The 21,867-nt window shown below is 35.1% G+C and overlaps 1 protein-coding gene and 1 pseudogene across 1 annotated transcript; one reads left to right on the forward strand and one right to left on the reverse strand.

Moving 5' to 3' along the window:
• Positions 1-873: 873 nt before the first annotated feature.
• Positions 874-3,018, reverse strand: LOC130712447 (uncharacterized; annotated as a pseudogene).
• A 9,833-nt stretch (positions 3,019-12,851) lies between these two features.
• LOC130713705 (uncharacterized) lies at positions 12,852-14,078 on the forward strand. The gene has a single exon (XM_057563504.1). It carries the CDS (start codon positions 12,963-12,965, stop codon positions 13,893-13,895), a length of 933 nt encoding a protein of 310 aa, XP_057419487.1. The 5' UTR covers positions 12,852-12,962; the 3' UTR covers positions 13,896-14,078.
• The last annotated feature ends 7,789 nt before the right edge of the window (positions 14,079-21,867 follow it).

Here is a 21,867-nt window from a genome sequence, read left to right on the forward strand (position 1 = left end):
CTATAGATAATTGGAGATTGATGGCAAATTGGCAATTTGATGTCCTCATGTTAATTTTGTGGAATAAAAATTATATAAAGTCTCTGTTAGGAATTGACTTAATTCATTCACATACCATACCAGATCTATTGTTTATGATTCTTAATTGTTTTCTTGGAAAAGACTGGTCCTTGTTTATTGCTCAAGAAAAAGACCAGTCCTTACATATATTAAAGCAATGACGCAAAGAATAACGTACAAATTTTTTAAATACTATATACAAAATTTTAAAATACTACACCGAATTTATATTTTGGCAGATTGTTATCCCTTTATTTTTGGCACATTGGAGCCCTTTGTTTTTTTCGCAGATTGTAATCCTTGAAGGGAACATCTCAATATCCATAGTAACAACAAGCGTGCCATATAAGATTTGCCCTTTATCTTTTATTTGAGTTCCTCATCTTCTAAAGTATAATAAACCATTAAACCGCCATGTATATATTATGGAAAATATATAAAATGAAGTGTATTGGATCATGATTTTTTTGTCCTAAAACATTTATTCCCATAACTCAATCAAGGTGCAGAGAACTTGGAACCGAAATTCATGAACCAAAGACCATTAATACCGAACCATAAGCGACCGTCGGCTTAGATTCATTGACAATAGAGAGCCAGAGCCGCCGGTCTGGTTTGTTTCTTCTATTTTTTTTAGTGCATTTTGATTTAGGTATATATATTAACTAGTTCCGTAACCCGTGCGTTGCACGGAAATTTAATGTTGTAATATTTTAATAAATAAATAAGCTATTCTTGTATAAGGTAACCCTGTAAAGATAGATGAAGAGAAAAATGAAATAAATAATTGTAATTGTAATTGTGTATTGTACATCAAACATTTCCAAAAACTTCCTTAAACACTATATTTACAGTAGTGGTCTGTTGTTTGCCCGCCTCATTGAGTATACAAAGTTTAAGACCTTTTCTTGAGTGTACTCTAGAAAGAGCTACATATATCTGACCATGAGTGAAGACGGGCCTCGGAAGGAATAGGCCAACCTGAGATAGTGTTTGTCCTTTGCTCTTGTTTATGGTCATAGCAAAGCATATTGCAATTGGAAACTGTCTTCTTCTGAATTTAATTGGAAATTTATAATCAGAAGGAACCAAGTCCATTCTTAAAATGTGCACTTTGTCACTAACATTTGTTCCCGTGATAACAGTTGCACCAATAAAACGTTCACCAAGTTCATCCACAATTAACCTGGTTCCATTGCATAAACCTGCTGCTTGGTCTATATTTCTCAAAAGCATGATTGGAGTACCAACTTTCAATAAAAGTTTGTGGTTAGGCATTCCTAAACTTTTAGTGTCGTTCAAAAGTTCGGTGGTAAACCACTCACCTTGGATTTCAGAATCCTCATCAGATCGCAAGGCAGAGTCGGAGCTCAGATATTCATGCTCTGGTGCAGCTATCATCCCAAGCATGTATGTGTTTATCATTTCAACAGCCTCTAGTGTAGGGGCCAATATTGCCCTATCTTGAAAGAACTGAGGGTCTTTCATTTTGTGCGCAAGGTTAGGATATGTATATCTAATCAATTCCATTAATGGGTCAGGACTATTTGGGATGAGCAGATCTGGCGGGATTTGGACTTCGTACTCTCCTGCTCCGGAATCTGGATGGTCGTCATTTCCAATTTTAAGAATCCAATCTGCAAAGTCTTTGATTTCTTTTGCTTCATCAGCCGTCTCAGCTGCGGTTAGGCTCATGTTCTTAGTCAATTTCATAACTTTGCAGTGTTTCCACAATGAGGAAGAGTTTACAGTAGATTCGACGATTTCCTGTCTGCTTCCTCTAGTTATTACAGGTAGTATTTGTCTAAAATCACCTCCAAGTATTACTACTTTTCCTCCAAAAGGCTTATGGGCGTTAACTTCATTTTTCGACCTCATTAAATCTCGGAGTGTAACGTCTAAAGCTTCGAAACAATACTTTTTCAACATTGGAGCTTCATCCCATATAATAAGACTTGTTTCAAGTAGAAGTTTTGCTCGTGACTTCCCTGCTTTATATTACATGTCGAGTTCTCTGTAGCATCTAATGGAATGCAGAATTTAGAATGAGTTGTTCTGCCTCCAGGCAAGAGTAATGATGCTATGCCACTGGAAGCAACGGTAAGAACAATTAGTCCTTTGGATCTAAGTGACGCTGATAAAGTGTTTCACACAAAAGTCTTTCCAGTTCCACCATATCCATATAAAAAGTAGAAGCCTCCTGAGTTTGACAACACAGATGTGACAACCCTCTCATATACAGACTTTTGCTCAGGTGTAAGCATACTAAGCAACTCTTCATATTGTACCTTTAATGCATCTTTGTCATAGTTTAGTTCATCAACAATAAATCTATTGTCAAATTGCAGGACTTCATCATATTCTGGAGTTGGCAAACATGGGTAATCATTTAATGACCTACCATTTCTTTGAAGCAGCTTCTCAATTTCAATGATACATAAATTTTTCAAATCAGCATCTGCGATTCGTAGGCCTACAGTCGAGAATAAAGATTAACAAATTATTTTTAACTGTATCGAATATAACTTATGTTGTTCACAGATAATTCATTTATATTGCGCAGTGTGATTTTTTAAAGTTGTGAATTTCAATTAAATTAATCCAATCAATAATTAACTTATTATAACAGCATTTCAAATCTTAATAATATAACTTGTAAAATTTCGTACCTGGATTATGCAATTCTTTTCTTCTATGGTGTAGAATGCCTTCTGATAAGAGTAGCCAACATGATTCCCAAACATCAATAGGTTTTGAGATTGAATTCATCATCAACATTCTTACAAAGAGTTTCCTCATTTGTTCTCCGGAAGCTAAATCAGAGACTTCTTTAATTGCATCAATATATTCTTTGTCATCTGTTAGCAATCTCAATTGATCGCATGCTTCCTTAAAAGTATCATATGTTACTCCTTTCACTGTTCTGATACTTCTATATGATGTACAACCCTTTTGCATAGTTAGTAGGATTCTCATGTAATATAACTCACCGATGCCTGGAGGGATATACTGTAGTCTGCCAATTTTAAAACCCCTCTTTCTTGGTTTCTAGATTCTATCTTTTTTATGATAAACAAATCTACTGGGAAATTCAGCATATGTTAGATCTTGCCCTTCTAGGTATTTTTCATTAGCTGCAAACCAAGCCATAAACATTGTGGATTTTGTACCACTCTTTTCTAGAACATCTCCAACGTCTTCGTCATCATTATAGTAAACCAAATATTCATTTGGGAGATGGAAATTTAGTTTTTGCACAGACGGCCATCGTTTGTGTATGGTAAAGCCAAATGTTCTCCAAGCTGCCTCGCACGGAGATAGATAACGACAATCATAATATTGCTTTACCTCATCCACTGGCTCTTTCGCTTGAGCATCGTTGTCCTTCTATGAAATTTCAAGCATTGCTCGGTCTGCGCCTTTGTTGATATATTTGAACAAATATTTTATAGCATTGGATTTGTTGTAATACTCCACATTTATGTGAGCTTGATACCTCATAAGGAGCATGGGATTGTAAGGCACAACATACCTGCAATGTCGGTTATGGCGAATATAGATTACAATTGTATTAAATAACATATCTGATGTATTTTCCATATTTTCACGGAAAGCATATTACATTTGTAAAAAATTGCATACCTGTTATCTATTTCAATGTCTTTTTTCTTGATTACAATCCCTGTTTGCCTTCTTTTATACTGCGGATAGCCTTCTTCGTCAATCGTTGTGGTGTTTTGAAATTTTTTTGGAAAGAATTTAGTGCACCTACCCTTCTCCATGCATGGTGATTTTTTATTTGCACTACCACACGGTCCATGTATCATGAAGTTAGAAACTACAACGTGCAATTTGGGATATAACACTGGATCAGGAAGCTCGGCAGAGATGACTTTGTCAATGTCATCCCCAGTCTTCAACTTATTTTCTCCTTGCAACCAAATCAGTATGTGCGCGTGAGGAAGTCCTCTTTTCTGAAATTCAACTGTATACATACCTAAAAAAACATATTAATGATTAAAAAAAATTTGTAACAGCTTCACATATTCCGTAGCTTATTCTAAATTAGAAACATATTTTTCTTTTAAAATGATAACAAAAAAAGTAGAATAATTCAAAAAATTTGGTTGATTAGAGACGTGAAACATGATAACTGAGCAATAAATTAAACAACATAAGTGAGGCATAGTAATGTAGTGAGAATGTATTACGAACCTGCATCCACTTTTCCAAATAAATGACCATTTTTGAAATCTTTCATCAGCTGATTCACCTTCATCTTAAAAATGCGAACTAACATATCTGGACGCTCATCTGGGCGAGATCCTCTCGACTCAACAAACGACTTGATTTATGGCCAATTGGCGTTGCATGTCATAGTTATGAACAAATCTGGATATCCAAATCTCTTGCAAATTGCCATAGAGTCCTGAAAATTATTGAACATATATCGTGTGCTTCCCATATATGAAGCTGGCAATATGATGCGCTTTCCAGTTGTTGTAGCTTCGGTGTCGCCCCTAGCTACTGCGTCATGTAATCCAGAATAAACCTCAGCTCTGATCTTATTTTGATTAAATCTCACCCAATTTAACCGTTGAGATTCTATCATGGTATATGCATCAACGATAAATTGTTGAAAGAGTCGTCCAGCACGAATGACATTGCCGTATTCAATGCGTCTATCCTGAATACGAAAAGCAACAAGGTCTTTAAGAGTAACTGAGTCTCTTTTGTTATATTGATCCTCCATGACAGGTTCCCTGTATGGGATGTCGTCTTGATAGCCATCTTCTCCATATGGAAATAACAAAGGATACTGCAGGGGGATGTAAGAAACATGATTCTCGTGCAACCTTGTGAATGTGCCTGTAGTGTCCTTTACAACAACATCTCGTTCGCAGTCTAAATTATTAAAGTCTCCCACAATTAAGGCAGCCACTTCATCAACTGTGGGTATGTTGTACAGTCGTGCATCTTTATTTCTTCCTCTGAATAATCTAAGACAAAATTTTTGTGGCCCTCCTGTTGTAATGAAATCTCTAACTCTTCTGAAAGATTGAGCAAGTCCATTTTCAATATCAATCATTTTTGTAAGATCCTCAATCAGAGATTTGTCTAAACAGTTTGTGTCCATCCTGAAAATATTATGGCATCAACATTAAGACCAAGAAGTTGTTCAATTTTGATCTAATGTTTGAAGGTATGAAACGTACTTAAAATGATGCAATCTGTTTGAAGTCTCGTTAAGGGTATCGTAAATATACAACTGTGCAAACTTCGGCACATGTCCTTCGTTAGGCAATAAGCTCCCAATCTTGTGGTAATTTTGTTCACTCAAAATGAATTGCGGAGGTCCACCTCCATCATTTATTGAAGACTCAACTTTACCACCCATTGACGTAAAAGAAAATGCACTGTTGTACGATCTTATATTTTCTTTGAAGTGTTTAGACCTTGGATCGACTCCATTCATTAGATTAAACAATAAATCAGGTGGTCTTTGCAAGACAGGTAGTTGCACTTTTCCTTTTAAGCAGCATAATGAAAACTCCGGATTAGGAGTATGTTTAGATTTCTCACTCCTTTCCTCATACCACATCGTAGCAAAGCAGAAGGAACACTCATGTCCTGGCTCACCAAAGTCCAACAGTTCTGCAAAAGGGAAATATAATTTGGATCATTTCCTTATTATATTCTTTCATGACATATATTTTAAAATATGAAAACAATATTAAATACCTTCAATTTCTCCTTTGGCATGAACAGGATTGTACACATGAGTAGGATCATCTGCTATGTAATATTTAACCATTAAGATCCTATGTTTAAGCATTAAGAACCTATATTTAAGCATTAACATCCTACATCAAATTATGAATCTAGTATACCTAGAATAGTGCCAGTATGAACATGTTCGTCAATGTTATTCTGAAACGCATATTGAGTCTCGGCAATGGATGTGACGATTGTCTTGTGAATGGTCTTTGTCTTCCCTCTACGGGTTTGACTATATGAAGATAATGTCTCATTCTCCTTTTGGGGTGCTTTCCTTTTTCTTGATCCTAAAATGATTGAAAGCATGCAACTATTTTAACCGAATCAAATTTTGAATATAAGGATACAACAATTCTTGCAACTATTGAAGTTACTTACCTGAAGTAGTTTGAACATTCCTTGATTGTGCACGTGAAAGGTTACTGGAACTAGGCAATGAATTGTTATTATTATAGCCATTGATTTCCCTTGCCGCTGAGTTTTGTACATTAAAATTAAACCTCAAATTAATTTCATGTTTTCTGGTAAACACTACATTTTCAAAACCTTATGTATCTTGATTTTAAGCATGAAAAAATTAAAGGAAATCGTCTAATATGGACAAACAAACTTACTTTGTATTGGTTGAAGTGGAATCCTAGATTCTTCAATTGCAGTAGTTGAAGATGATGCAATGCATTCGCCCCCTTAAAAAGTATCATAAAATGAAATTTAAATTAGTAACAATTAGGCCAAACTTAATGCGAAAGGTATATTTGTGTCAAATTGAGACCTTGAAAAACAGGTGTAACCAAAGGGATTTCATTAGAACGCAGATAGGGTGAGGTAACAGGTTGTGAGTCTTTCCTTGGCCTTCCTCGTCCCCTCTTAGGAGTTGAATTTGTTGGAGCCTCTATGTGAAGAAGAAAAAATGAATGAATTATTTAACTACTAACATATAGGGGAAGTTTGCGGGGGGGAAATAGATAGAGCATGATGGACTCATTAGAGAGCTTCGGCCTTAATTTAACTTCCATGATACATGCGCTGAGGACAATGGAGCTACATACCTTGAACTACAGGAGTAACATGTGACACATGCATTGAGGAAATCGGAGATACAATTATCCCTACAACCACGTAAAAAAGTATCATAAATATAAACATGAAATTGTAGCAATTAAGTCAAACTCTAAGTTTCGAAAGGTACACTTGTGTCCAATGCAGACCTTGAAAAACAGGTGTGACCAAAGGAACCTCAATAGAACGCGTAGAGGGTGAGGTAACAGGTTGTGAGTCTTTTCTTGGTCTTCCTCGTCCCCTCTTAGAAGTTGAACCTGTTGGTGCCTCTGTGTCAAGAAGAAAAATTGAATCAATTATTTAACTACAAACATAATGGGGGAGTTTGCTGGGGGGGGGGGAAGAAATATAACATGATGGGCTCTTAATTTGATGCGAAAATTTTCCATGCCCTGGAACTGATTCCCTTTACAAATTCAGGGGTCTTCTGATGTATTAATCCAAGATAAAATAAAGACAACTATACTGAGTAGTAAGCAATGCTTTTAATCGGAGACATAATCATAGCCTGAGGTATTGCAGTTCATATAAAAGATTAGGTAGGATAATGAATTGCATGATTCTTTTGACCATAGACATAGATTTTTAAGAGAAATAGGTGTAGTATATTGGTATCACTCATTTGGGCAGTACTTCAAGTGTTCTCACGTGGTGGACATTATTATTGGAATAATCTCTTTACACATTGATAGACTAACTAATTTCTGACTTAGTTTCCATATACATTCTAAACCTGTTGTGTAAATTAACATTTATTCGCCATTGTTATCGGATAGACGAAAAGGATGGAAAGGGTGCACATATTCGAGTTGCAAAGTACGTACTTTGATTATGCTTCTCAATATAATCAAGAAATAATGAATATAAGACCATACGATACAGATTTACATTTTCTTATGTGAAAAGAAAAAAACTATATGGCACAAGGGATGGCACAACGACAATGTATGACCCTATGTAAATTTTCAGCATGTTGATTTGATTTCCAACTTTGTTGATAAATTTCCACTGTCTAATTAACTTGTCGTGCATTTTTATCTTTGATTTGCTGAGTCAAATAGCTTTGGTCATGTGAAATATATTTTACATGGCAATGTTATATTTGTGAGATTTTGTGTTTCAAAACAAAGAGCAGAGACCATTTAAATATTTGTAGAGAAAAAATAAACACAAATTAAACATATAATTAATAATATCATGTGATATAAAATAGCTATCTTTAATGTAGCTTTCAAAGTCAAATCTCATGTGATATAGAATAGCACTTTTTAATCTACCTTAATTTCTTAATTTTCGCTTGACCTTGCATAATTTAAAGCCAAATAAAACTAAATCCAAATAACTTTGTCAATTTCGTTTGGATTAAAATATGAAAAATGGTGATTATGTTTTAGTATCTTAGTGAAAAAAGTAAACAATTTAAGGGAGAAAAAGAGAAATTGAACTTTATAGTATCAAACTTATATCATATTATATTAAACTTATATCAGTCCAAGGAGAATTTAGCTAAGCGGAATGTCTCTTTGGCTGATCTGCTGTGCCCTTTATGCTCGTCTGCAGTTGAGTCCTCTGATCACATTTTTATCAGTTGTATGAAAGCATGGCAAGTCTGGTCTTTAATTGTTCAATGGCTGGGCATATCGTTGGTACTTCCTAGCAGCTCAAAGGACCATTTTTATCAATTTGTCTACTGTCTTGGTTCAGGTCTCTTGAGGGGGTTATCGCTTATCTGGCTTGCTGCAGTTCGGCACATTTGGATTGGTAGGAATGGGAGGATTTTTAGGGAAGAAGTGTTTGATGCAGATTCTGTTTTTGAGCTGGCAAGGAGGAAGGCTTGGGAATGGCTAAGGGCCAAGAATAATCGTTTTTGTCATGCTTTATCTGAATGGTATATGGAGCCCATAGCATGTCTTGCTGATATGTAATTCTTTGAGCTGTGTAAAGGCCCTTTGGTAGTGTTTTTAAAATAGCATTTATTGGCGGATATGAGAAAGGCGGGAAAATATACATGTAAAAATTGAAATTTTTTCAAAAAATAAAATTTGTTCTCGTCAATTAATTATCACAATTGATATCAGTCAAATACTTCCATATTTGAGAAGTATACAATAGACAAAACCGGGTATGACTTTTTCCATATCAGTCAAATATTTCCATTCTGTTTAAAACCGGGTATGTCTTTATTCATACAGCTCATTTTCTTTTTCCATATTTGTTCTCCTGAAATTGAAACCATATTTGGTTTTTACGTGACATACCAAGTTAGGACTTTTTCCATATTAAACAAAATTTAAAAATTTAATATTTACTTAATATGTGGGCAAAACCGGGTACTAATTAATATTGACAAAACCATGTATGCATAAAGACAAAACCGTGTGCTATTGACATTTCTAATTAATGATTCAATGATTTTGACCAATCAAAATGCAAGGATTTGGACCAATCAGCTAAGGACATGTGGAAAATAGGTGAAACCAACCAATAGAGCTGTGACATGTGGAAATTAAATAACAGTACGGCCCACTTTGGTGGATGGGCTTTATATATTATTAAGATTAAGATTTGTCTACTGTCTTGGTTCAGGTCTCTTGAGGGGGTTATCGCTTATCTGGCTTGCTGCAGTTCGGCACATTTGGATTGGTAGGAATGGGAGGATTTTTAGGGAAGAAGTGTTTGATGCAGATTCTGTTTTTGAGCTGGCAAGGAGGAAGGCTTGGGAATGGCTAAGAGCCAAGAATAATCGTTTTTGTCATGCTTTATCTGAATGGTATATGGAGCCCATAGCATGTCTTGCTGATATGTAATTCTTTGAGCTGTGTAAAGGCCCTTTGGTAGTGTTTTTAAAATAGCATTTATTGGCGGATATGAGAAAGGCGGGAAAATATACATGTAAAAATTGACATTTTTTCAAAAAATAAAATTTGTTCTCGTCAATTAATTATCACAATTGATATCAGTCAAATACTTCCATATTTGAGAAGTATACAATAGACACAACCGGGTATGACTTTTTCCATATCAGTCAAATATTTCCATTCTGTTTAAAACCGGGTATGTCTTTATTCATACAGCTCATTTTCTTTTTCCATATTTGTTCTCCTGAAATTGAAACCATATTTGGTTTTTACGTGACATACCAAGTTAGGACTTTTTCCATATTAAACAAAATTTAAAAATTTAATATTTACTTAATATGTGGGCAAAACCGGGTACTAATTAATATTGACAAAACCATGTATGAATAAAGACAAAACCGTGTGCTATTGACATTTCTAATTAATGATTCAATGATTTTGACCAATCAAAATGCAAGGATTTGGACCAATCAGCTAAGGACATGTGGAAAATAGGTGAAACCAACCAATAGAGCTGTGACATGTGGAAATTAAATAACAGTACGGCCCACTTTGGTGGATGGGCTTTATATATTATTAAGATTAAGATTTGTCTACTGTCTTGGTTCAGGTCTCTTGAGGGGGTTATCGCTTATCTGGCTTGCTGCAGTTCGGCACATTTGGATTGGTAGGAATGGGAGGATTTTTAGGGAAGAAGTGTTTGATGCAGATTCTGTTTTTGAGCTGGCAAGGAGGAAGGCTTGGGAATGGCTAATAGCCAAGAATAATCGTTTTTGTCATGCTTTATCTGAATGGTATATGGAGCCCATAGCATGTCTTGCTGATATGTAATTCTTTGAGCTGTGTAAAGGCCCTTTGGTAGTGTTTTTAAAATAGCATTTATTGGCGGATATGAGCAAGGCGGGAAAATATACATGTAAAAATTGAAATTTTTTCAAAAAATAAAATTTGTTCTCGTCAATTAATTATCACAATTGATATTAGTCAAATACTTCCATATTTGAGAAGTATACAATAGACAAAACCGGGTATGACTTTTTCCATATCAGTCAAATATTTCCATTCTGTTTAAAACCGGGTATGTCTTTATTCATACAGCTCATTTTCTTTTTCCATATTTGTTCTCCTGAAATTGAAACCATATTTGGTTTTTACGTGACATACCAAGTTAGGACTTTTTCCATATTAAACAAAATTTAAAAATTTAATATTTACTTAATATGTGGGCAAAACCGGGTACTAATTAATATTGACAAAACCATGTATGAATAAAGACAAAATCGTGTGCTATTGACATTTCTAATTAATGATTCAATGATTTCGACCAATCAAAATGCAAGGATTTGGACCAATCAGCTAAGGACATGTGGAAAATAGGTGAAACCAACCAATAGAGTTGTGACATGTGGAAATTAAATAACAGTACGGCCCACTTTGGTGGATGGGCTTTATATATTATTAAGATTAAGATTTGTCTACTGTCTTGGTTTAGGTCTCTTGAGGGGGTTATCGCTTATCTGGCTTGCTGCAGTTTGGCACATTTGGATTGGTAGGAATGGGAGGATTTTTAGGGAAGAAGTGTTTGATGTAGATTCTGTTTTTGAGCTGGCAAGGAGGAAGGCTTGGGAATGGCTAAGGGCCAAGAATAATCGTTTTTGTCATGCTTTATCTGAATGGTATATGGAGCCCATAGCATGTCTTGCTGATATGTAATTCTTTGAGCTGTGTAAAGGCCCTTTGGTAGTGTTTTCAAAATAGCATTTATTGGCGGATATGAGAAAGGCGGGAAAATATACATGTAAAAATTGAAATTTTTTCAAAAAATAAAATTTGTTCTCGTCAATTAATTATCACAATTGATATCAGTCAAATACTTCCATATTTGAGAAGTATACAATAGACAAAATCGGGTATGACTTTTTCCATATCAGTCAAATATTTCCATTCTGTTTAAAACCGGGTATGTCTTTATTCATACAGCTCATTTTCTTTTTCCATATTTGTTCTCCTGAAATTGAAACCATATTTGGTTTTTACGTGACATACCAAGTTAGGACTTTTTCCATATTAAACAAAATTTAAAAATTTAATATTTACTTAATATGTGGGCAAAACCGGGTACTAATTAATATTGACAAAACCATGTATGAATAAAGACAAAACCGTGTGCTATTGACATTTCTAATTAATGATTCAATGATTTCGACCGATCAAAATGCAAGGATTTGGACCAATCAGCTAAGGACATGTGGAAAATAGGTGAAACCAACCAATAGAGCTGTGACATGTGGAAATTAAATAACAGTACGGCTCATTTTTGTGGATGGGCTTTATATATTGTTAAGATTCAACACTTATACTATCAATAAATATTTATCATATAAGTATTCACTCATAAAATAGACTTAAGATAAATTTTAAGGGGGTTAGTCTAGTGGAGTATTATAGGTCTTGTACTTGTTACAGGTACAAACACTTGTTGGTATCCTTGGAATGAAATAAATGTAAGTCTTTCAGTGTCCGATGTTAGTATTCTTAGAATGAATTGAATGTAAGTCTTTTAGTATCTGTTTGGTTTTTAGTTTGAAAGTGTTTTCGCTCAACGGAGGTTCAAAGTCTCTTTCATGTTTGGAGCATAGAAATGCGTGATCTTGAATTCCAATGCCCTAAATGGACTTTCAAACTGAAAACCAAACAAAGTCTTATAAGTTCTCAATAAATCAAACTTCGGACTCCAACACCATCCCTTACCCTAAATTTGTGTTAATAAAAAAAACTTAGATAATCTCATTCAAACATAATATTTTTTTCTCATTTTTTAACTATAACTTTCTCATATGTGACATGTATAAAATTCATTAGTCTACTGTTTAATGTGCTGATTGTGAGGTGAACGATTATTCTCCCGACTCTCTAACCTACTTTGGCTAAGAAAAATAAGTGGCATGTATAATGACGTTTCATTTAAATTATGGATGGCTACTTGTATTGCTGATGAAGTGATAAAGACATGATAATGACATAAACACGTCACAGAAAAGCCAAGCTCAGCCCCTTTTCACATTCATTTACCAAATGGCATCAAGGCCTATGAGAGATACTTCTGAACTTCTTCCCCAAGCTTCATTTATTATCTACAGGTATAAATAGGGAAAGATTAATATCATTGAGTCCATCCCAACAAATTAGGAACCCTAGGCCTAAATCATGAAAAAGGCAACAATGGCTACTTTTTCCCCAAAGCACTCAAGCAAGTATAGTGCTAGATCTATTAGTTTACCAACAAGATCACACCCTAGCACAATTCAGATTGAAGAGGAGCTGATCAAGCTTAAATCATGGGAATCACCATCATCATCATCTACCTCAAAGGTTGAAACAATTTGTTATGGTCTTTCTGGCCTTATAGAGTTGTACAAGTGTATAGAAGATCTTCTCAAATTGCCACTCACCCAACAAGCACTATTCCAGCACAAGAATGAGAAATGGATCAATGACTTGTTGGATTCCCCTTTGAGATTCTTGGATCAATTGGGCAAAACAAGGGATTCAATTTTGTCAATGAAAGGAAGAGTTGAAGATCTTCAATCTGCACTCAGAAGGAGAAAGTTTGGGGATTTAGGAATTGAAAGCAATCTCTCTGCATATTGGAGCCTTAGGAGGAACATGAGAAAGGAATGCACAAAATCTCTGCTTTTATTGAAGCAGATTGATGGGTCATTTGGAGCCTTTTTTCCTCTTGATCTTGATGACCACCTTTGTTCAATTGTGAGAGTGTTAAGAGAAGCTAGTTTGATCACTAGCTCAATTTTTCAGTCACTTGTTGTGTTTGTTTCTTCACCAATCTTGAAATCAAAGCTTAATAAGTGGGCACTAGTTTCAAGGTTGATGCAGAAAGGGGTGCTTGCTAGCAATGATCAACAGGAGAATATCAATGAGTTGGAAAAAGTGGATTTTGCACTTAGCAGCTTGATTATGGAGAATGTGAGCAAAGATGCTGAGGCTGAGAAGATTCAATCTGCACATAGAAGGCTAGAAGCTTTGGTTGTTGCTATCGAAAGGATTGAAAACGAATCAGAATGCTTGTTTAAGCGCTTGATTAATACTAGAGTATCTTTTCTGAATATATTTTCTCCTTAAGAACTCAAGTGCCTTAGGGCCTTTTCCATATGTGCAAATAGAGTTGTTATTGTACATTCTGTTTCTTTCTCAAGTTTCCTTGAAGGATCTTTAACTTTCTGAAGCATACTGTACTTGCTTTGATATCTTTTTGAATGGTGGTCTCAAATTTTGTCATTTCAATGAAGGTCAGGTATTAAACTATTCCAAGATTGAATTGGACAATTTGATCTCTAATTAAATAAAGCATCAGAGTGGCACAGGCGTAGCTATGTTTAGGTCAAGAGCAAGTTAAGGTAGAAATAGTAGATTCAAATTGTTGTAACGATTCACCATATTCTGAACATGAACACAATTGGCCTATTACATTAAAGTCTTTTCTGCAAATAAAGAGCCACCGTAGTACCTACTTTTGTCCCATTTTTGTTCTTGTTTGCAAGAGTTAGTCACTTTCACAGTTTCACTCTCCCAATGGTTAAAGAATATGGAATCTTATCATGATTTCTAACACATTGACCCAACCAATATTCTCAATTAACATATTTATTCCTTATTATTTTGATCTCATTGAACTAATTCTGTAAATCATATTAGCTCATGTAATTTGTACCATATAACCTTGTTAGCATGATTTTAGGACTTATTAGCTAAAACTCTATCTTTATGTGTCAGACATTTGAGCAATGAGGAATCAATGGTTCCTCTTCTCTTATTTTCTAACTTGGGGGCATTCTTACTGTAATCTGACAACTGTCCTCACACGCACTCCCTCAGAACACATCACAGGAGGTCACTCATCTCATAAGCAAGAACACTTAACTTTGGAGTTTCAATGAACTGATATGTGTCTTGTTGTTTGAGCAGTATCTATAAAATCTTATAAGCTCTTCTCTTATTTGGAAAAAGAATGTGCTATATGCTATTATATATAGATAGATATGCTATTCTTTCTTCATGTATCAAATTTTTTTTTCAATCTGCAACTTGGAACTGGCACCGATGCCAAAATATCAGGAGGAACCTCCTCAATCCATACTAAACCAACAAACGAGAAGGCATTCCCGGCCAAAACAGTTTTCAACCATATTACATCTGGTATCGATGTTAACTCCCAATGTTGCACCTCTATTCCTCCCATTCTTACTTTCCCCCCAATTTGTATGTTTTTTTATTTATTTTGATATTTTCATTATTGAACTCGATTCTCAACCGACTAGGGATGGCAACGGGTAGGGTCGGGTGCGGGTTTTGCATCTCCCATACCCGAACCCGAAAAGGAAAACCCGAACCCGAACCCTACCCGAAAATGTCGGGTGAAGAAAATGAATGCCCATTTCCGACCCTATCGGGTTTCGGGTAAACCCTACCCGAACCCGAAACCCACAATGTTTATTTATTCTTGCCCAAACCCGACCCGAATGTACAAAAAACACCTGTTTTATGCAATTGTTGAAATATTTGCATATTGCTATTAAGATAAAATTTGTAAGTGTTAGCAACAGAAGAGTTTTCTATCTTTTTTCTCAATCAGTGAATTCACCATTCAACAAGAGTCATAACCTTTCAAATTAAAGCATACATCAAACTTAAGAGAACAAAAGTCATAATCTTTGAAATTAGAGCACACATCAAACTTATGAGAGAATACATGAGTACATGGAAATAACACAAAAGTAAATTTTGTGTTCCACAATCAAAATCAGAAAGTTCTTCCAAAATAAGTAAATAAAACAGTGTCTTAAATAACATCTTCTTCCTAAATGGGCACAAACGCAACAGCTATCAATCTTCAAAATGGTAACCTGAAGTACTAGCCATCAATTCATCTGTATTAAGAAGTGAATCAAAAGAATGATTAGTAAAATATTTAATTCAAAATATTTAATTCAAAATAGTATCAGTAAAACTCTACTAATACTATTATATATACAGGGGGTAATTTAGTAAATACATGTGTTCGGGTAGGGTTCGGGTAGGGTTCGGGTATGGGTAGTGAACATCCCAGACCCGAACCCGAACCCTATTTTTTAAATCGGGTTTTACCCGAACCCGAACCCATACCCAGTCAACTCGGGTTTTATCAGTCAAATCGGGTCGGGTTCGGGCGGGTACCCACGGGTTCGGGTTAAATTGCCATCCCTACAACCGACCCTTACATTCTAACCCATAGATGATAAACTTCGGTTGATTGAGGCCCAAAATGTAAAAACTAAAAAAACCAGCCAAACACAAACAAAGGTATTCTGATCGGTCTTGCACTAATTCAGGTCAAACCCAACCTATGGTACCCTCTCCTTTCTACAGAAAATCCTCCATCTCCTCCAATAAATTCACACAAAATGTGTACCAAAAGAGAAAAAAAATGGTATTGATTTATAAGCCAAAACACCCCCTATGTTGGCATATATGAGAATTCACTTCTAGAAAAGGAACCAAAACAACAATTGAAGCACTATAAAGACTAGACTGGAAGAGAAAAATGCAATATGAATTCTAGGCATTGAATCTAATGGAACATGGACCTTAGTGCCATATGACGGCCATAAAATAAAGGTGTGATAAACTCAAAAATGATTTTTCAAAACTCAAAATGATTTCTAATTGGTTGTTTTACTAAACCCCCAATTTGCTTTGTAATAAGGCGTTTTCAGAGCTGATATGGGGTTTAATTTATAAAATGACAATTTAACCGCCATTTTCACAAAATAATTGGCTGAATATTATTCTACTATTTTCTCATTGCGCGCCTTCATCGAAATGTTTCAGCCCTCAATTTCCTTCACTGCTACTCAGATTTCCTTTACCAAAGCTAGAGCCTAGAGCAGATTGCATTCAGAAGAAGAGCACAAGAGCAGATTTCGTGTTTTTTCCGAACAGTTACGATAACAACTCTCACTCTCGCTTTCTTCACGGTACTGTATTTGGTACTTGTTTCTATTCTATTCTATTCTATACTGCATTTACCATATTTGTTTAGATCATTTATTCAATAATTAGCTCCATTAAGCTCTTGTGTTAATTTTAGACTGATAGATTTCAGACAGCATATTGTAAATTTGTAATGCACTTACTTTAGAAATTCCAGTTATCATTGTAACTGTTACATCGATAGGGGCGTATGAGCAGGCTAGTTGCCTTTGATTTAAAGTGGACACTGGACACTACCACTGAGAGTAAGAATTCTAGTTTTAGTTCTAATTTCTTTTGTTGCTGATGCTTTAGAAGGGTCAAAAAATAATTTCACTCGGTGATATCTGAATTCCTAAATTTACAAAAGTAAGAAGGAAGAAGTTTTGAAATATGCCTCTTTATATCATATAGTTCCCTGAGCTTATATATGCATGTTCTGATTCTTAGTTTGAGTTTATATTGATGATGTGATTTAGATAATTGTGTGCAGGAATGACCAAGGTGATGCTTGTTTCATATTAGTTCATGCTTGGGACAAAAAATAAATACACTAGAACACTTTACTGTTTGCATCTTGGTTAGCTTTATCCCTTACTTCAAGTATTAAAAATTGTTGTGTATTGGTTACTGAGGGTAAGGTCCATGAAGTTTGATGTGTTTAATTGCAATTTAGGCTCCATATATAAGCTTTTAGGGGGCCCTCAATACCCTTATATTTGTGTCAGCCACTAATTAGACTCACTTGCTAGTTTAATCCCTGTGATGGATGGTTTCAAATGCACAAGTGAATCTAGTTAAAACTTAAATCGTGTGACAAGAAGAATCTTTTTTATCTCACTAAGATAGTCCATTTAAGCTGTGATACAGAGTTAGCTACTACTATTGTGAGATTTTAACTTGTTATTTTTTTCATTCCATCAAAATTAGCTTCCTCTTGTACACTACTTTTGATGTCCATTTATCTCATAATATGCGATTCTTTTTGTTATATGATCATATCAATTTTTAAGTTGACTTAATGGCAGCAACTTTCCTGTCAGTTTTGCTTATGATCGACAATCGCAACCTAGATGTATTGGAGATATTTTATTAGCTTCTATCTTAAATGTGTTCCTGTGCTGAAATTGCATGTGCTTAAATTATAGCCAACAACACTATTTTCAGACATGGCTTTTTTTCTAAGCAAACTGTTCTGATCAATTTATTCATTATAATGCTAAAGAAGGGAACTAAATGATGTGATGATATGGTTCCATTATGAGTGTTTATGATATGTCTCAGCCATTTTTAGTTGTTCTTAGTGATTAACATTGAATTTTCCCCAATTGGGTATAGTGGATCATCTGTATTCCATTTTGTTTATTAGTATTTAGTAGTGTTTTTGTATTAATTTACTATTCTTACAAGTGCGTGAACCGTAAATGTCTTTGTGACACAACACATTTCTGATGGTCTGAAACTTCCAGAAATGGTGAAATGTAAAGCATTAAAATTGTGGCCGTTGAAATGGTAATTTAACCCTAAGCCGTCATCTTGTACTGTATAGCAGATGCAGTTGCCGTGCAAACCAAAGATGCCACTAATGGACACTAATGAGTGTAAACTGCACTATGTTGAACTGGAGGTCAGATTGCATCCTTTTAATTCTTCTTTATTATAGTTCGCATAGTTATTAAGTGATCTGCCCAATGTGTTTAAGGGATAAAGAGTCTACAACTCATCTTCTTTTCTCCTGTCCATTTGCTTGGAATGTCTGGATGTTTTGTTATAAATGGTTAGGTCTGTCTACGGTCCTACCGAATGAGGGCGAAGCACACTTCCTACAACATATATTTCACTGCAGATCAGAGGCAGAAAGTGGGAACCTGGGTTATTTGGATTTCTGCAATTTGGACAATCTGGAACCATACGAATGAGAATTTTTAAAGAAGGCTTTGTTGATGTTGATAAAGCTATTGATATGGTCCAGTTCCGCTCTTGGAATTGGCTAAGAGGGAAGGTAAAGGCACTTCAGCTGCTCTCTATATGAATGGCAAACCCACCCATCTTGTATAATAGCTAATTAGCTATGCTATGAAGGCCTTCTGGTTTTGGTTCAGCAGCTATTCTCCATGGTTTCCTATTCCCTTGTTCGGGGTACCTGTGCTATAGTTCTGTTATGTGCATCTGATCTAGTTCTTTTGGGCTATCAAGATCTTGCTGCTGCTCCTTTTAGGCTGGCCCTTGTGCTGTTTCGTTCCTATCTGCTTCCTATGGCTGTTATGTTTCTGTTTTTTCTGTTTCTGCCAGTTCTGGTTTTCTGTTTCTGTTCTGTCTGGTTCTGTTTTTTCCTGTTTTTCCGGTTTCTTCTCTTTGTACTATAAGGTTTTGAAGCACACCTAGTGCTTCTTATATATATAATTTTGCTTATCCAAAAAAAAAGGGACTGTTTAAGTTAGGACCTGAGATTATAACACATTTTAGCTAGGTGGCCCAAAATTTCTATAATTCTGAATCTGATCTCACGAATCTTAAACACTTTTGGTCCACTTAGGATGAGGTTATTTAACCGTATGGAGAGTAAGTTAGATAGTCCTTGTTGTTAATCATTTTCAGTTTATCAAGTAATATTGACTAATAATGGTTAAAACAAGTCTGTTTAAACAACCAAGGAATGGAAGTTAAAAGAAAGATTACATGTAAGAAATTTCCTCAAGTAACCAAGTCTGTTTGAGAAGAAAAGAAGAAAATTTTAGCACTGTCCTATTGCTTCTGAACTTGCGCAACTGCGCTTTGTTTGAAAATGGTCGCGTGATGAAATCGAGACACTTCTGCACAGCTCTAGTGCTTAAACAAGCTGTTAGAAAAGTGCTTTCTGCTTTATCAAGAGAAGTAGTTTGGATGGCCGAATTTAAGTTTTCTCAGAGACTTTCTTCTTATCACAGTCTATTCATGTGACACTTTTCAGTGGGTTTTTAATCATATTTCTTACTATGCTTGTCTATTCTCAGCTTATTTGTTGTAAAATTCCACCTTTCTCATCTGGAATATCAGCATAAGCCTTATTGATGCATATGAGAATTCACAGTACAGTTTCCCCAATAGGTCATGGCTATGGACCACAAGAGTCAATGTGACATTGAAACTATATCTTCACCTGAAACCTTCAAGGGATTAGATACATGGGTATGTTCTCTTGATATTTATCATAATTTTGACCAATGTGCATGTTCATGCTTTTATCCTTATTGTCATCAAATCATTTTTTTCAAGCTTCTTCATCCAAATAAAGCTGAGCATATGGTATTGCAGCAACAAGTTTTTATTGCAGTTTGCAAACTGAGTTCTAGAACTATGATTTTATCTTTTCGATTATGATATTCTGATCGGAAACATTATTTACAAAATAGAAGCCAGAAATCCACCAAACGGTTATATTGTACATCGAATTTTGGGATTAAATTGAAATCCCTCCCTCTTACTTCCCGCGTGAACTTTATTTCATCGTACCAAAAACCAATCTAATCTTTCTTGATTCTTATTTTGTTACAATCTTTCTTGATTTGTAATCAATTTATGTTTACAACTCATTCCATCTTAACTTATTTAATGATTTCAACTATTTTAATTTTAGAATAAATCTTCAAAGATTACATTAAAGATTTCAACTGTGTTAATTTAAGAATGAATCTTTAAAAGATACATTTTAACGTTAACATTTCTGGCTATATATTAAGGTAAGAGCCACTGCTTCTTAAATTGACTCTCTGATCACACACACTTAGCAGCTTGTTTTGTTTCAATATCGATCATAATTCTCCATTTGCGCACTATCATCTCTTTCTTTCACCCTCCTTCCTCAATTTCTTTTCTTTCGGTGCTTTCTTCAATTCCCCTGTTCGTTCGATCATCATGAGGGACAAGAAAGAAGTATGGAAACTGGTGAAAAGTGTTTCAAACTATGAAACACGTCAAATGCTGTCTTCCAAACCCTTCAAGCCTGGCTTTCTTGACATGGTATTGTCAGAGGATTCAGAGCATGCAGCACAGTTTTACAGTGAAGAAGAATTGACTCAGATCAAGAAATTGAAATCACAGCTTGGATTGGGAGGAGGAACTTCAAAGACTGTAGAGAAAAATCAGAATCAGAGGGTGATCAGAGAAAGTGATGATCAAGAAACGTACTCACATTCACATTCACATTCACAGGTTGAAGCGACAAAGGCAAAGAATAATCTGAGGGTGAATAGAAAAAGGCCCAGAATTCCAATTCAAGAAATGGTTCTTGATGATGAAGAAGAGGATGAAGCAGTACTCGCCAAACCCGCAAAGAAAAAATCAAGAAAGAAGATTGCTTCAGAGAATGTGCAAGAGTTGCCTTTAGAGATCAGGAACCGAATTGCAGAGTTGAATGGTACTAATACTCAATTTCTCATGAGCAAGAAACTCTACAACACCGACGTCAAGGCGAATAACAACCGTCTGTCTATGCCGGAAAATAGTATCAAGTGTGAGTTCCTCACTGAAGCTGAGAAAAAATGCACTGCTGAACAGCAAGGTGTGGATGTGACTGTGTTGGATCCATGTCTCAGAGAACACTCTTTGGTCTTGAAGAAGTGGAAGATGAACAGTGTCTTCGTCTACAATTTGATCAAGAATTGGAACAAGGTTGTATCTGAGAATCATTTCCAAAAAGAACATCAACTCCAAATTTGGTCTTTTAGGGTCAATGCCAAACTCTACTTTGTACTCAACAAAGTCTGAAATGTTAGATTAGGAAATTTCAATTGTCGGATATTGATTGTTATTTTTTTAACAGATATTGAAATTTATTAATCCCATTCTTTATTTGTTTTGTTATATATACATGTCTTTTTATAAATCCAATTAACACTCTGCAATGCGACTAGCTCATGTGTTTCCATTATACACGATGTTGCATTTAAGTGTTGATTTATTTGTTTTTACTAATAATAAATTATACATATTTCTAATGATATATGGATAATTGATAAATTTAAATCAGTTTGTCAGATGATGCCAAGTTTTATAATCATTTATCAAATAATTACTTATATAAATTAAATGGCTTAATTGCATTTTT

This window comes from Lotus japonicus, chromosome 4 (genome assembly GCF_012489685.1).
Source record: "Lotus japonicus ecotype B-129 chromosome 4, LjGifu_v1.2".
Lineage (NCBI taxonomy): Eukaryota > Viridiplantae > Streptophyta > Magnoliopsida > Fabales > Fabaceae > Lotus > Lotus japonicus.